The sequence below is a fragment of the Balaenoptera musculus genome, chromosome 9 (assembly GCF_009873245.2).
Source record: "Balaenoptera musculus isolate JJ_BM4_2016_0621 chromosome 9, mBalMus1.pri.v3, whole genome shotgun sequence".
Lineage (NCBI taxonomy): Eukaryota > Metazoa > Chordata > Mammalia > Artiodactyla > Balaenopteridae > Balaenoptera > Balaenoptera musculus.
Genome location: NC_045793.1, coordinates 97,264,414 through 97,280,143, shown reverse-complemented (window position 1 = coordinate 97,280,143; position 15,730 = coordinate 97,264,414). Strand labels below are relative to the sequence as shown.

The window sequence follows — 15,730 nt, the reverse complement described above, 5'->3', positions numbered from 1 at the left end:
GCAACAGCTAGTCTGGCTCCTATGTTTTTCCTTGATATCTGTGTTCCACCTACTTTGGACCTTTCGGTTTTTCCATGTGGCATGTTTTCTCTTGCCACAGGAACTTTGCATATACCTGGAACATCTTCCCTACTCTTTGCCTACTTAACATCTCATCTTTCAGATCTTAGCTCAGATGATACTTTCTTGAGGAAGCCTTTCTTGACCCCTTGACTAGGTCATACTGTCTGTTATTTGTCCTCAGAGCATGGTGCATTCTTCCTCCACACAACCTTTCTCAATTTAAGATCCCTTTCCATTGCCTTCTGACTTTAATTGTTCCTGATAAGAAGTCAGCCATCTTTTTTTTTTTTTTGTCGTTGTTCCCCTGTATGTAATGTGTTATTTTTTTCCTGTGCCTGCTTGCATGATATTTTCCCTATCTTTGGTTTCCAGAAATTTGACTGTGATGTGCCTAGGTGTGGTTCCTTTATATTTCTACTGTTTGGAGTTCATTGAAATCTTGGATCTGTAGGTTGATATTTTCCCATGATATCTGACAATTTTCAGATGTTATTTTCTCAAATATATGTTCTGATCCATTTTCTCTGTCTCTCTTCTCAATTTGGAATTCTGAATACATGTGTGTTAGGCCACTTGACAGGTCACTGATGATTTGTAAAGTGTTTTACAATATTTTTCTCTCTGTGTTTTAGTTTGAACAATACCTACTAACCAGTCTTCAGGTTCACTGATCTTTTCTTTCACAGTTTCTATTCTTCTGTTAGGCCCACTGGCACAGACTGAATGTTTGTGTCCTCCCAAAATTCATATGCTGAAACCTAGTCCCCAGTAGGATGGTATTAGATGTGGCCTTTGGGAGGCAATTAGATCATAAGTGTGAAGCCCTCATAAATGAAATTAGTGCCCTTATAAAAGAGGGCCCAGAGAGGTCCCTCATCCCTTCCACCATATGAGGTTACAAGTAAAAGATAACTGTCTATGAACCAAAAAGTAGGCCCTCAGCAGATACCAAATCTGCCCATGCCTTGATCTTGGACTTCCCAGCCTCCAAAACTGTGAGCCATAAATTTCTGTTGTTTATAAGCCACCCATTCTGTGGTATTTTATTTTAGCAGCCCAAACAGACTGAGATACCCATCTAATCTATTTCTTTATTTCAGATATTTTTAGTCTAGAACTTCTATTTGGTTCTTTTTTTATACTTTCCATTTCTCTGCTGAAATTCTTCATCTATTCATCCATTCTAGCCATCTTTTTCAGAAAATCCTTGAATGTGTTCACAATAGATGTTTTAAAATCCTTATCTTTAGTTTTGATATCTGGTTCATCTATGGGCCTGCTTCCACTGATAGATGTTTTTGATTTATCACATTTTCTTGCTTCTTTGCATGTTTTATAATCCTCCAAATTATCTATGGAACACTGTTTATATAAGAACAATGGAGCCTAAAGTATACTATTTTTTTGTCTGTTTGTTTTCCCATTACAGTTCTAACTCTTTCTTATACCTGGAGGTTAAGAGGAGGAATTGATCGTTGATATTTTACTAAGAGTTGAGCTGGTTTAAAGCTGTGCTGCATCTCCCATGGCTAGATGCATGGATTTTCTATCCTAGCTTTCACCCTACAGAAGCCACTTCCCACCCTCAACAATATAACTGCTGCTTAGCTCACAAAATTTGCCTTTGCCAGTTCTAACTACACACACACACACACACACACACACACACACAAATATTTTTGCCAACAAGTTAGGTCAGTGCCAATGACAACTCTATGAGCACAGGTTGTTAGACAAGTAAATATGACACTTTCAATCACACTTGACTCCTACTGGACAAGTGGAGTGTTTTCTAGATTTCCTGGGCCAATACATCAAAAAGAGTCTGGGTCTGTCCTGCCTGTCTAAGTTCCTATTCAATTATGCTAGCTTAGTCCAGTTTTGGAGCCATTCCTGATTAATATCTAGCTGCAAATGAAGTCTATAGTTAGTCCCAGTATCTGTATGCCCCTGAGCTTCATATTAGAACGTTATACTAGAAAAGACATGGGATTTGGAGTTAAACTAACTTGAGTTTATTTTTTTATTATTATTTTTTTCAGTTGAGACTTTTTTTTTCATCTTTATTGGAGTATAATTGTTTTACAATGTTGTGTTAGTTTCTGCTGTACAACAAAGTGAATCAGCTACATGTATATATCCCCATATCCCTTCCCTTTTGAGCCTCTCTCCCACCCTCCCTATCCCACCCCTCTAGGTTGTCACAAAGCATCAAGCTGATCTCCCTGTGATAAATGTTAGCCCCACTACTTCTTATATGTGTGATCCTGGCATCTTATTAAACTTTCTGAGTCCCAGTTTTTTATCCATAAAATAGAGAAGACAATATCTGCCTCATAGAATTGGGAGGATTAATGAGCATTTAGTAAGTAATGAGCACTGAATGAAATCTTGCCACATGCCAGGTATTGTGCTAAGTGTTTCTCCCATGTTATCTCATTTAAATGTCACAATGTTCTTTACAATTCATATTGCTATTGTTATTTCCATTTACGTATGAAAAAATGAGTTTTAAAGAGGTAAAGTCACTTGCCTCAGGTCATGTAAGTCAGCAGTAGTAAAACATGGATATAAACCTAAAAAAAATCTGAATCAAGAGCCTGTAGTCTTTATCCACTACGCTGAAATTCCTGGAACTTACTGGCTCTCAACACAGCGCTTTTACTTTTACTAATTAAAATTATAAAATTAATAATGAAAATAAAGTAAATCCCCATTAAGTCGACTTGGTCTAGATGACTATGCTCTATCTTATTTTTCTACCTCCTTGCCACTAGAGGTTTGCTGCTAAGCCTGAATCAGAGTTAGAACTCTGACCTAGACCCCATGCCTCTTGCTTGAGGCCCTAACCTGCCCTGCTAATATCAGTTTCCTTACTCAGAACGTAGAGTCTCATTCAACTGCTTAGATGAACATTCCCAGAGCGTACTCAAGAAATCATGTTAGTAGATGGTATGTTTAAAAAAATGCCATACAAATGCTGCATTTCTAAAACCCCTTCTCATCACATATTAAACATTCTGAGAGGTCCTTCAGCTAAGAAATCAGATGAAGTTGGTTCGACCTAGTGTTTCCCAGGCTTACGTGAACACGGAACCCTTTTTTGAACAACTGTTGATACCTCACCTTGAAGTGTTAACACATATACTGCCTTTATGTAAACATCTGTTTGTGTCTTGTTCCCTTGGATGCCCCACAGCCCCTAATGCAGAAATCAGTAAAGGCTCACAGAATGCAGGAATAATGGAAAGAATGAGCAAATACCTAGTAGTAATCACTGTAACACAAATTGCTAATCTGGAAGGGGAAGAGAGTAGACATTTTTCCTTTTTGTTTTCTGACTTCTGTATCAAGTATACTAAAATGTTTAGACTCAGGTTGAAATGAAGCCTTAGATAGCACAAATGGAACCAAACAAGCAATTCACAATACATTATCTGTATACACTTCTTTCCTTTTTGGGGGGGAAAGAGGAACCACACAGAGAAGGGAGATAAAGGAGGATCTGTCCTAGGAAATGTTGCTTTTAGTGCAGCAGCTCTTACTAAACTAATCACTCCCTTGGTACACGTTAGGCTAATGTATTACTTATTAATTATTCCAGTATTTTACTGCGGTATTATTAATCAGGAGAAATTACTTTGGTGCTCATCTTTTATTCTATCATATTCTTACTTGGCTTGAACTGTAATTCTTCCTTTTTACAGTGCTCAGGAAGCCTCTTACACCACACATCGCTTTATGACCAACATACTCACCCTTCCCATTCACTATTTTGGGTAGTATGATAAAGCACATAAAAAGTCATTACTCTTTTCCTTGAAAACTCTCAAAATATTGATGAGCGCCTACGATGTTATGGACCTAGAGTATGCAATAACTTGAAAAGCAATTGCCCAGAGCAAAGAGTCAAAATCTACCTACCTAATAATAGGAGCTGGTGTGCAAGGTAATGAGCAGTATACTTTGAAAATTAAAAAGATGGTTCTAGAAAATACCAACTAAAAAGTACCAGCTTGTCTTATTTTTATACCTCTTTATATTAAATAATGAGGTCCAGGTTTTCTTGGAAGCAGATGACATCAATTTTTGTAATAAGGAAGAGATACTGTCCTCTCTTATCTAATCAACTACAATTCATGTTTCCGTTTCCAAGTCAGCATCCCTTCCTCAAGGACACTTCCTAAATCCAGGTAAAGTTTTCCCCTTGTCCGTGCTCACAGAGCCATGGTCTTTGCCTTCAGAATACCTTTATTGGCTATGATTTGAATGAGTTTCTCCTTCACTGGACTGTAAGCCTGGAAAGTCAGGGCTGGCTTTGCTCACCATTTTATCACCTGCACTTAGCACAGCATCTGGCCCCATAGTAGCCACTCCACAAATATTTATGAATAAATAATACATGTTAAATAGTACATATTTGTGGAATAAATCTTGCTGCATACAGTGGTGACTGAAGTTCTCAAGGCAATGCAGTATCTGAAACAGTACTTGACCCCTCAATTGTTTTTATTTCAAACTTTTTTCCTCGGAAGTAGAATTCCAGATGAGGAATGAATATAAATGAGCTAGCAACTTGGATCCCATTGGGCACACTTATTCAGCTTTTAGATGCCCTAATTCTTAAATAATATAGAGTTGGGGTTCTAACTTTTAACTCATTGTGTTGATTAATAGGACACTGTGCTTCTCCTTCTTGACTTGTAATTGTACTTTTCCACACATGTCTGCAATAAAGAAGGGAGTGGGTTACTGGACTGAGTGAATAGAGATGCTATTGGGCAGCCCAGTGAAGAAAGACAAAGTGATCCCGGAGAAAGTAATTAAATACCCCTCCTTCTAGTGACACCTAAGGGTCTTAGGGGTATAAGTGACTGTGGTGGAGACAAATGTAGACAGACAACAGGTACAACTGGTTCTGTGGTTTGCAAGGAAGTAGAGTGTGACTCTTTCTTGGGGAGAGAGACCAGTGTCGGAAGGGGGAGGAGAGAAATGATAATTCAATGGAGGTAGAGCGAGAGGGGTCTGGCTCCCCACCCCCCGCTTTCACATAGCATGTTCCAGGGCAGCTGGGGGGCTGAACTGTCTGCTGAAGAAAGCAGTGGAGGAGACAAGGAGGTTTTTATTGAGTTCCTGTGTGTATGATGTCATTAGATTGTATATTGACTTAATGTTGACATGTGCACTTTCTAGTATATTCTGCTGAATTCCTTGACATAACTTTCCAGCGAGAGTGCTTGTCTGGTATGTCAGATATTTTCAAGAGGGCAGGGAAAGCAGAAAAGAACACCTGGCAATATTTCATAAAATTAATTACTTGAGGGAATTCATGAAAAATTGCAGATACACGTGCTACAATATAAGGTTAGTGGACCATGTCATATTTTCTTCTAACAATTGCCTACATTGTGTTATTTTTCACTTAAGTGAGACTCTATTAGTTTACCCTTAGTGGTCACTGATTCTCCAGTGAAAAAAGGATCCACTGTGTTTGGTCTCCTCAGATATGAAAAGACCCGAAGATAAGATGAAATTGGAACCTGACTCAGGAAACAAAGATATTCCCAGACAATTGTTAATCTAACCTGGGGAGACTTATTAACAGTCGGTCAAGACTTGCCTAGAAAATTCCCCTTAATATGAGCTTTTGGTAGAAAGACGGCAGTCTTTCTACACAGATCCTCAGTCCGAAGACCTGAACCGCATTCCAGATTGTTCAGTGGGCAGCTTTAAGCAAGCCCCTTGCTTCCCTGAGCCTGTTTCCTCAGTTATCAAATGAGGATAAGTTCCTGTGACAGCTCTGTCCACCGCTTATGATTGGAGGGAACGTCATGGACGTTAAAGCACTTGGAAACTTGAAAGTAATGAACAAATGTAAAACAGCATTATTAAAAGGGTGGATTCAAGCCTGCTGCAGAACTACCGGCAGCCATAATAAAATAATCATATTTAATCTGGCGATTTGTTAATGGACCTCTGTACAGGCCCATATATACAGTGAAGCTCATAAAGAATGTAGATTTGTACACATCCAGATGGTGTGTAAGTGCAGCCTGCACCATCACTGTTACCACCACCACCTTCATTATCATTGTATCAGCACCACCGTCATCATCATTATCATCACTATTGATGCTGGACCACCACTATGCGTCAGGCATGAGACAGGACTTTTCCCTTCATGCTCCCATTAAATTCTCTCCACAACCCACAAGACTACTCTTTTATTATCCTCCTTTGAGAAAAGAGGGGTTACAGGCTCCATGAAGTTGCCAGTGGTTCCCAAACTCAGCTGTGCATCAAAAATGACCTGAGGGCTTTTCAAAAATGCAGATACCTGGGTCTCACATAAAAGCTACTGAACCAGGAACTCTACTGATGGATCCCGGGCAGCTGGAAATTTGTTTTCAAGCTCTACAGATGGTTATCCTGAGCAGGCAGACTTGCAAATGACTGGGCTAAGTAACTTCCCCAAGGTCGCATAGCTGGGAGCAAAGCTGGACCCTAACCCAGGCTAGCCACCGGAAACCCATGTCAGCTCTTAACCACTTTTCTGTCTTGCCTGCCTGGCAATAACAATCTATTTAACTGAACAACTGTCTTTTAATGACTTTAATTGGCTTTTCCACATTCTACCTCCACTGTTAAACTATACTGCAAGATTACTTTTCCCTTAATGACCATTTAAATGTTTCATATGAATGACTTAGTTCCCAAGGATATTTTATACTGTGGCCAGTTGCTAATGGTATGGTAGCATTTACCTAGAGCTAAATGTAATAACTAATACAAATTAAGATCACAAAATGTGTGGGTCTGTGTTTGACGGCGGGGAACTCATAACCACTGATCAGAGAATGTCCATTCGGTGCTGAAGGAGTTTTGTACAAGGGGCTGTGAGGGGAAGTGGATGGGGCCCAGGGCAGTAGTGGAAGCTTATGCTTTTTCTACTTAAAGGTCCATGTGAATTTCCCAGGAATCGTATTAAAATGCACATGTTGATTTAGCATTTCTGGGGTGGGCTTGACAGTCTGCATTTCTAAGCTCCCAGCTGATGCGAAAGCTGCTGGCTCCTGGGTTTAGGCAACTGTAACCGTAGGGTGGCTATGACGAGATATACTCTCAGAATGAGCACAGGCCTGATGAGTGAGGGTCACACTGCCCCTCGCTGATGGGGATACTGAGTGTAGAGGACACTCAGAGGTACGCTTCTGACATGAGAGAAGCAACATAGGGGAGGCATGGCCCAGCAAAGACTCTTTTATCTATTACAGAGTAGGGAAAGGTTATTCGTTTAAGTAAAAAGTACATTTAAACATTGATTAGAGGGCTTACAAACATACGGTTATGATATTTATATACATTTGGAAATATTCTGTATAAGTCAAATGAGTGAATTCTAGGCCAACACTGGTTGACCAGCTGGAACAAGAAGAAGGGTGCCGCTGAACGCTGACTTTCTTGGGAGGATCCCGTGAGCCAAGGATCCCGTGGCACGTGCCCTGTCTAGCTCAGGGGACACCGCTTCTTGTAGTCACTGTGGTCACATCCCTACCTGGCAGGTGATGAACGGCATGGTACTCTGAAAAGCCACATAGAAATGAAAATAAACAGCAATTGGAACAAAACATGTGGTTTGGCTAAAGCATTTTGTTCTTCAAGTCTGGGGAAGGTTTTGTTGGTGGAATTGTCTAAGGGACAAAAGATGAAATAACCAGAGAATGGGCTTGCGGTTTAATTAGGCGGAAGTGTAATGAAACCGTAACTCTAAGACCTGCGACTGTCCAGACTGAAAATATACTAGGTGTGGTGAATTGCATTAAGTCTCCTGCTCTGATGGGCCAAATGAAAGCACTCTGGGGTTGCAAAAGGATGGGGCTTATTCTTCGACAAGATGGCTTCTCCAACTTAACCTGGGACTATGTGAGCTTGGCAACGCCCTGACAGTCCCTTGCAGCAGGCAAAGAGAGTTAAATCTACAGAAAATGATTGGTGGGGAAGGAAGGAGGAGAAAGTTTCACAGTGCCCATCCAGTAAGGAAGGGTCCTGATACTGGAGACATCACTGCCCTGCACATGTGCAGGGCTGGCATCAAAACAGGCTGGAACCATGGCTGCCTTCAGAGGCCAACAGGAGGCGAGCTAAGTGAGAATCATGACGATCGGAAGGTCCTAACAGGGACCCCCTCATTTAGCTCTTGCCCACCGTTGCCAAGCAGAACATCAGTCCAGGGCTGCAAGAGCTTTTGCTCTGCTTCAAAAGGAGCTAAGATTCGAAAATTTTATATAAAATTATCCATTTTTTTTAAGTCATCAACAAAATCATATCCAAAAAATAAATAAATAAAGCCACCAGCAGCTAAATAAAAATAATGTCATTAAGGAGTGTAGAGGTGGTGACCATGGGGCTAGATTTTTACACAAGTTCAGAGACAGCATGGCTTTTCAGAGACTGAACCCAGAGGTGGGATGCAGTAGCAGAGCAGGTGAACACAGGGTGTCCCCAGGCCCTCTCTTCCCCATGCATCTTTACTCTGTTCTTTCTTTCTTCTTAGCCCTTCTCCATTCCTGACATCATGTTACGAACTTATCTGTGACTTTCATCTTCTGACAACCCCTCCCCTCAACTAGAATGAATGCTTCATGAGGGCTGGGGCTTGTCTCTCTGTTCTCGGTTGTCCCCTCCACACCTCTACCATGTCTGGTACGTAGTAGGTGCTTGCTTAATAGGTGCCCAGTGAGTAATAAATGACTGGTACATTCCTCCATCTAAAACATCGAAGCCAGGATGAGCTTGTGTCATAGGGGCCCTTAGTCCAGAGTCTGATGTCCAATTTCTAGTGGTTCATGAGGCTGCTTTCGGCCAGGGTGACCCAGGATAACGTCTATCCGAAAATCTGAAGGAGAATCAAATACTCCCAATCCTACTTCTACTTTGTTTTAAAAAATCTGCAAGAGAGAAAGGCAAATACACATCCATCTGCGGTGTGTATTTAGCTGTGATCATGAAAATACTGACTCATTATTTGAAATCGTGTAAAACAAGAACTTTCATTAAGAAAGCATAGCTGAGCAAACAGACCCAGGGCTCATATCTGCTGACACACAGTGCTGTACTGAGACTGAAGCAGGACAGCAACAACGCCGCATTCTCTAAGAATTCTGCACAACACAAATCGGGCATGAGGGGATAAAAAGCAATGATGGGGAACTTCTAGTTATTTCTGAAAAAGAAAATTCTGGCTCTAAATCCGGCACTACCCAGCAAGAGGGGCATCTCATCCGTGGCTGCCTACAAAGCTGGCACTCCTTGGCTTGAACAAAACCACTTACTATACACTACTTCAAATAAACAAAGCTCAAAACAGACACACATGCATGTTTTTTGCCACCTGCTGTCTGAGGAAAATAGCTATGCAATGTGCACGCCCTAGTTTAAACCAGTCTTTGAATTTCACACAAAAGCATCCTTCCTCTACCAATTTCCCTTTCTAAAGTGGAGTCCACAGAAGGACTAGAAATATATTTCCTGTTCAGTGAGAAAAAAATGTGTTTAAAGGGCAGTCCAGACCTTTTGTAAAAACACTTACTTTGAAAGAACAGGACAGATTATGTATTCAAAACAAGACACCTTCTATAGAGTAGACCAAAAAGCTGTTCAATGGCCTGGACTTGCTCTGTGCTTGCAGATCCGGCCCTGCTGGGCATCGTTAACAGAAAGGGTTGAGCCTGCGTGGTCTGGTCCTCTGGGGCTGCTGCATCAGGATAATGCTAGAACAATCATTGGGACAGGCTGTGAGCAAGTCGGCAGGGCAGTCTTATCTCTGCGCTGAGGCTACTGCTTTCTAATGGGAGAATATTGGTGGTAGAGCTCTCCCTTCAGGTACAGGCAGAACCAAGGCTCCTCAGATGATCTGAGTTCGGAGGAGGGAGGGGCGCCCATCACCTGTCGGGCAGAGGCAAGCAGTCCCTGAAGAAGGCATCCTTTGTCAGGTCAGACCCCTTCCAGACTCACCCAAGGTTACTGGTCTCCTTGACATAGTTTCTTGACTCTGCCAAGGGCAGGACCCAGCTCACTCACTAGCAGTGGGGATCACACTGTTTATCTCTCATAGTGCAGGAGGGCTGAACTGAAGGCAGGGACCAGAGAAAGGCCAGAGGGGAGACCATGGTGGTCTCAGTGAAGTTGAAACTCAGTGAAGTTGAAAGCTTGTGGCTTCACATGCAGGGAGATTTAGCTACAGTAGTCACTGAAATACAGTGGCTTAGGACTCTGGAAATTGAAGGCTATTTTGGGGTGGGGTAGGGTGGGGTAGGGGGAGGAATGGAGAAGGAGGAGGAGGCGGAGGAGGGGGAGGAAGGGAGGAGGGCAGCAGTCAGCTTTTTAATTGAGTTTCCAAATCAATACGTGTAGAGAATTAGTGATATGCTGATTTTCTACTGGTGTCAAGATGACAAATTGTGGGGTGGAACTGAAGGCTTCTGATGACTTTTTCCATTTATGCCTGGATGATACCGTAACTGAAAAGCAAGACAGAGATATAGTGGAAATTTAAGGAAGCCAGCTGTGGGCTTCAGAAGTCCAAGGATTCACACACCTCTGTCTACTAATACATTCTAGACACGGAGCTCACCACTGTGGACATGATGGGGTGGGGATAAGTTGCAGGAAATCCTGGGATCATTTTCAGTTTGGAATATGTAAACAAGAACACAAAAGTTATGGAGCCATGAGGTTTCCTTTATCATACAGAACTTGGGGTCAAGGAGAAGCAGTGGACCAGGAACATTCCATATCAGGAGTCGTGAGCAGACACGGGTCTGTGGGGTGTGCAGTCATGAACAGACAGGAAGCTGAGTGGGGCTCGGGACTGAGCCTGGGGCTCCCCTGGGCCCTGCCATCTCTGGGTGATCCTGGATAACACACAAGCTCTCTGGGCTTCAGTTTCGGCAAGAGAAGGTTTAAGATCCTTGGAATCTTAATGCCCTGTTCTTCTAAGTCTGTCCACCTAGCACATGCCCTGATCCAGAGAGAAATCTAATGAGCCATGCTTTTCTCCCGATTTCTTCCATCCCCTCCCCAACCCTCCACATAAGGCAGTAAGTTCCAGCAAAGGACCATATCTCAGTGCTGTCTCTACTCCAGCTGCTTCTGACCAAATTCTGAAAAGCCCAGAAGAGCAGATTTTCTGGAGTCTTTGGAGAGAGTTGCAGATGAGCTGCTAGGACACTCCTTTAAGAAAGGACTCCCCGCCCGGCGGCTAGGAGGGTGGCAGCTGACAAGTAGACAACTCCTTCACGTCCACCTCAGCCTTGGGGTGTGCGTGGTCTTCTTAGGGGGCCCTGAGCTATGAGAGGGTACAAGGGCCTGGCTGATCCCACCCAACATGGGTGTCAAAACAGGCAGGCTTTGCTCCTGAGGGCTCGCCGGGCTGGAAGGGGCTCTGAGGCTGCAGCCCCAGCCTGATTCTACTTCCTCCTTCTCTCCCAGGCTTTACTTCTCTCTTGAACAACCAGCATCTACGTCCCCGGGGACCTGACAAACAGAGATGCTAGTCATTGTAACATGTAAAGCCTAAGGTTTTTTTGTTTGTTTTTCCGAAAAGGAACATTGACAGCCTATCTTTGAGCAAGAAGATCCTCTTTGTAGCATAAAGATATGCAGTGTAGATTTCTTTCCCATTCTTTTATTCACAGACACACAGAGACTTAGTTCCCACCAGTTGTAACCAGTGGTTCTCAACCAGAGGTGCCTCTGAGACATTTCCAAAATGCAAATGCCCAGACTCTACATGCAAAGCTATACTTAGCGGTTTGAGATGTACCCTGGTTGAGAACCACCAGTTTTAGCATGAATGCTTCATCTTCTTCCAGAGATGAGCATTTATCCTGCTGAGGACCATTCCAGAGGCTGAAAGGCCTACATTAAATGCTCAATTAAATGATCCCTAGTTCATCTCCAGATATTTTGGTAAATCCAGCCAGTAATGCTGCAGACTCATTTTGCAGCATGGTGAATCTTCTTGGAAAATATTATAGAGACGTGTAGAAAACCTTAGGATCGTTTTCGACTTTGAAGATTTAAGCGAAAAAGGCAAAAGTTATGGGGCCATAAGATTTCCTTTATCTTGCAGAGTTTGGGGCAGGGAATCTTAACGTGAGTTTCCATGGAAACTGGAAATAAGGCAGCTGGTTCTGTCCCCTCAGGTTTCTAGTGTCACCATTGTGCAGCAGGGTGTGGTTATGCTCACATCTCACAAACTAAGTCCTTTGGGAGCATCAGTTGTGATCGCTGTCTACTCTCCCCATTAATCAGGGAGAGCTCACTCACATAAATGTCAGGGGAGAATACTCGACTATTGTGTTTCCTGCATCACTGAATAAAATCCCCTGAGGTGATGTGTGTGCCCATTTAGCTTTGCTATTAGATTCAGAGAGTTTTTTTTTCGAGGCAAGGTTTGTATCTGAAGACGCAGAGGAGCTGAGATTCCCTAGGACAGGGAAGCCCTCCACTTTCCAAGGACATTAGTCTTGGAAAGAGGAAAGGGGGAGCATTCTCCCTTTGGGTTAAATGCACCCAAAGGAACTACTGGATATTTTAAAAAGACTTCTCACTATATCTTCACAGCCAAAAAGAAAATTCAGAAGTCCCAGGGGAATGTAAACGGATGAGAGGGCTGTGCATCGGGGAAAATTTTCTCTTAGCAAAAGTCAAGTGTCCTCCACTTGGGGAAGACGAGGGGCAGGAATAACGGAGTGAACTTCGAGAAAGCAACTGTGCTGACAGCACAACCAACTGGGACATGCAATAAGAAAAGGGCATTTCAAGTCACTGCAGTGTGACTGCCCCTGGACATTTCGCAGCACGTGATTTAGTCCTAATTTAATGCTTCCTGAATACAACATATTAAATGCTCGTCCCTAAGTGCATTCCTCAAAACTCACTAATTAAGAAAGCGCCCCTCTGGGTGCTCTGGAAGCGGTGCCCTGGGGTGGGGTGGAAGAAGAGAGCTGAGTTTGAGGCTGGCTCTTCCTCCTGCGAGCTGGGCAAGACCAGGATGCTCACGAAACATCCCACGCTTCCTTCTCCTTACCGCGTGGTTATTTCAGGGATTAGCTGAATCCGCGTGTGGATATGCTTAGTAAATCTGTGAAGAGCTATGCAGATGTGAGCTTCTATTATTATTATTTTTTAAAAGCCTCCTCTAAAGATTGGCTGAGTGCATACTCCCAGGGCAATATCAGGGTCCGGGAGTCCAGCTCGGAGAGGCTGGCCGCATTTGAATTTGTGCTCCTCACTTACCCACCAGGAGACTTAGAGCAGTGACGTAGCCCTCTACGGCCCAGTTCTCTCATACGTACGATGGGAACAATGGTCGTACCTACCTCTTCAGATTGTCATGAGTGGAGAGGAACTCACGCAAGAAAAGCATACTATACAAATTACGATGCACGGTGTCCAGTAAATGTGAGCTGTGATTATTACAAACCAGGGCTGACACTGAAAGTTGTAAAACTGTGCAGTGCTAGCAGGAGAGGAGTTGGAGGGAAGTTTGAGGGGGCTGGAGGAAGGTCCTTCTGGGAGAACCACCAGCTGCTCGAGGCCCCTTGCAATGACCTGGCAACCTCCCAGCAGCCGGCCCGACTCTGAGTCAGCAGGAGAAATCGTTGCTCTGGTCTCCAGGCATATTTCTCTGCGTCCATATCAACTGTAAGATAATTACCCACAGCCCAGTGGAGCTCTCAGCTGTGATTTTGGAAGGACCATCAGAGAGTGTTCGCTTCCAGGTACAAATTCACTTGTGACAACTATACGTTCACAGCACACAAGAGGAACTCGACATGCAAACCGTATCATCTCAAAATGGAGCACAGTCAAATTCGGGGTGGATGCAGGCAGTGGGGGAGGGGTGGGTGATGGAGCTCAAATGTCAGGGCTGCACTTGAGAGAACTCCTGGGCTGGGGCAACCGCGAAGGGCTCCGGGTTGAGGCACATTCCATTATGAGTGGAGTGGGTTTATAATGGAATGACATGGATGGGTTCTTATAATCAGAAAAACACACTGACCTTCACACTACACAGGTGCAGCAGCATAATGACCCACCACGTGTACGCGCATCAATTCCTGGGGAAAGTCCAACGAGGTTAACTCAGCGTGTATCCCAAGCAAACAAAATCAGCGACATCACCCGCCTGAAGAACACTCTGCCCCCACCCCCGCCAAGAGAACTGGTTTGGGTAACTGACACGTACAAGGAAAGATTACACGAAGATCATACTCATTTTGAAAAAAAAAAAATGGACAAATGGCAGCAAGCAGCATTATTTTATGCCGTGAATAATTTGACTTGGAGTTTTAAAATTTAAGTGGTAAGAATCATGAGTCTAGAAAAAACAATTATTTTTCCTCTTCAGGAAACAAGGATTTGGTGTGGGATCTGCAGGGAGGGAAAGTTCTGTTCGCCCAGCCTTCTGAGAAAACTACCTAAAAGCATCCTCAGATACGTTCCACTCGTAAGACCCCCCTCAACCACAAAACAACCAGATCTGTAGTTAAACTGCTGAAAATGTCACTGACTTATCTAGGCGCCTTTAGTCACTCAGGCATTTACTCAGATGTGAAAGACTCAAGAGGAAGCCCCATCCCCTTGCAGCGTATCACCCCAAATGGCAGTCACTCGTCACGCCATCAGCCCTTCAAATAGAGAAACCACGTCAAAAATTAGGACTTGAACAGAGAGATGCCAGGCGTAGGAAAACTGCTGCTGGTATTCTACCAGGGTCCTCTTAATCTGGGTATCACTTTGGTTCCTGAGTTTTTAATTCTCATTTTATTCACTCATCTTCCTCTGAAGGTAAAGTTGTGGTCAGAGTAATCAATATGGCCTTATTCCAGAAGAAAGCGGTATGTGATGTCAGCTTTCCAAAACCCCAGTGAAACCTGAAGCTTTGCTGATAAATGGGTTCGTGGAAGAAATGAGCTGCAAGCTTGCATTCTGTGTGCCTGGATTATCTTCCCATCCCTGGTCCAAGCAGATGTGAACAGGAAAGAGAGAGAGGTCCAGCCTCTATATTCTAAGATCCCGCTCTATGCCAACGTCACGTGGGGCGCTCCTCGGCTCTGCATGGGTGAGGCCCCTTTCCCTGGCATGACCACTGGCCTCCCAGCTGAGCTCCATCTGCAGGCTTTCCCATGTTGGAAGTCCCCAGACCCTCCTACGTTCACACGAGGGCCCCTATTCCCACCCACGGCCTCGATCACTCTCTCAATATTGCCAACATCCACGTTTCGTTGACAGTTCAGTGTTCTCATCTGAAGTCCAAACCCAGCATCCACGGGGACTTCTCAGAGCCCTTCAAACACAGTGCAAAAGGAGCTCAGGATCTTCAGCCTCAACCCTGACCCAGTAAGGGCTCTTCATCCACTGGGTCTCCTGTTGGGAACTCTGGCATCCATCTCAGGTCCTCTTTCTCCCCCAGACCACCCTCTACATCCAACCAAGCCCCCAGTACACTCACTCGTTCCTCTTAACCATTCTAGATCCATCTGCTTTTCACCATTTCTACCTCCTCCATCATGGCCCAAGCCTCCCTTTCCTTCCCAGTCTCAGTTGATCCTAACTGGTCTCCAACCCCACCCCAAAGACATTCTCTGCAACAGGCAGA

At 43.8% G+C, this 15,730-nt stretch overlaps 1 protein-coding gene across 1 annotated transcript in view; it reads right to left on the bottom strand.

Annotated features, from left to right (window-relative positions):
- HECW1 (HECT, C2 and WW domain containing E3 ubiquitin protein ligase 1) overlaps positions 1-14,181 on the bottom strand; it is a 312,853-nt gene extending 298,672 nt beyond the window's left edge. Inside the window, 1 exon segment of the mRNA XM_036862740.1 lies at positions 14,132-14,181. Within this exon segment, the coding sequence (XP_036718635.1) occupies positions 14,132-14,158 (27 nt within the window). The 5' untranslated portion in view covers positions 14,159-14,181.
- Between the last annotated feature and the right edge of the window lie 1,549 nt (positions 14,182-15,730).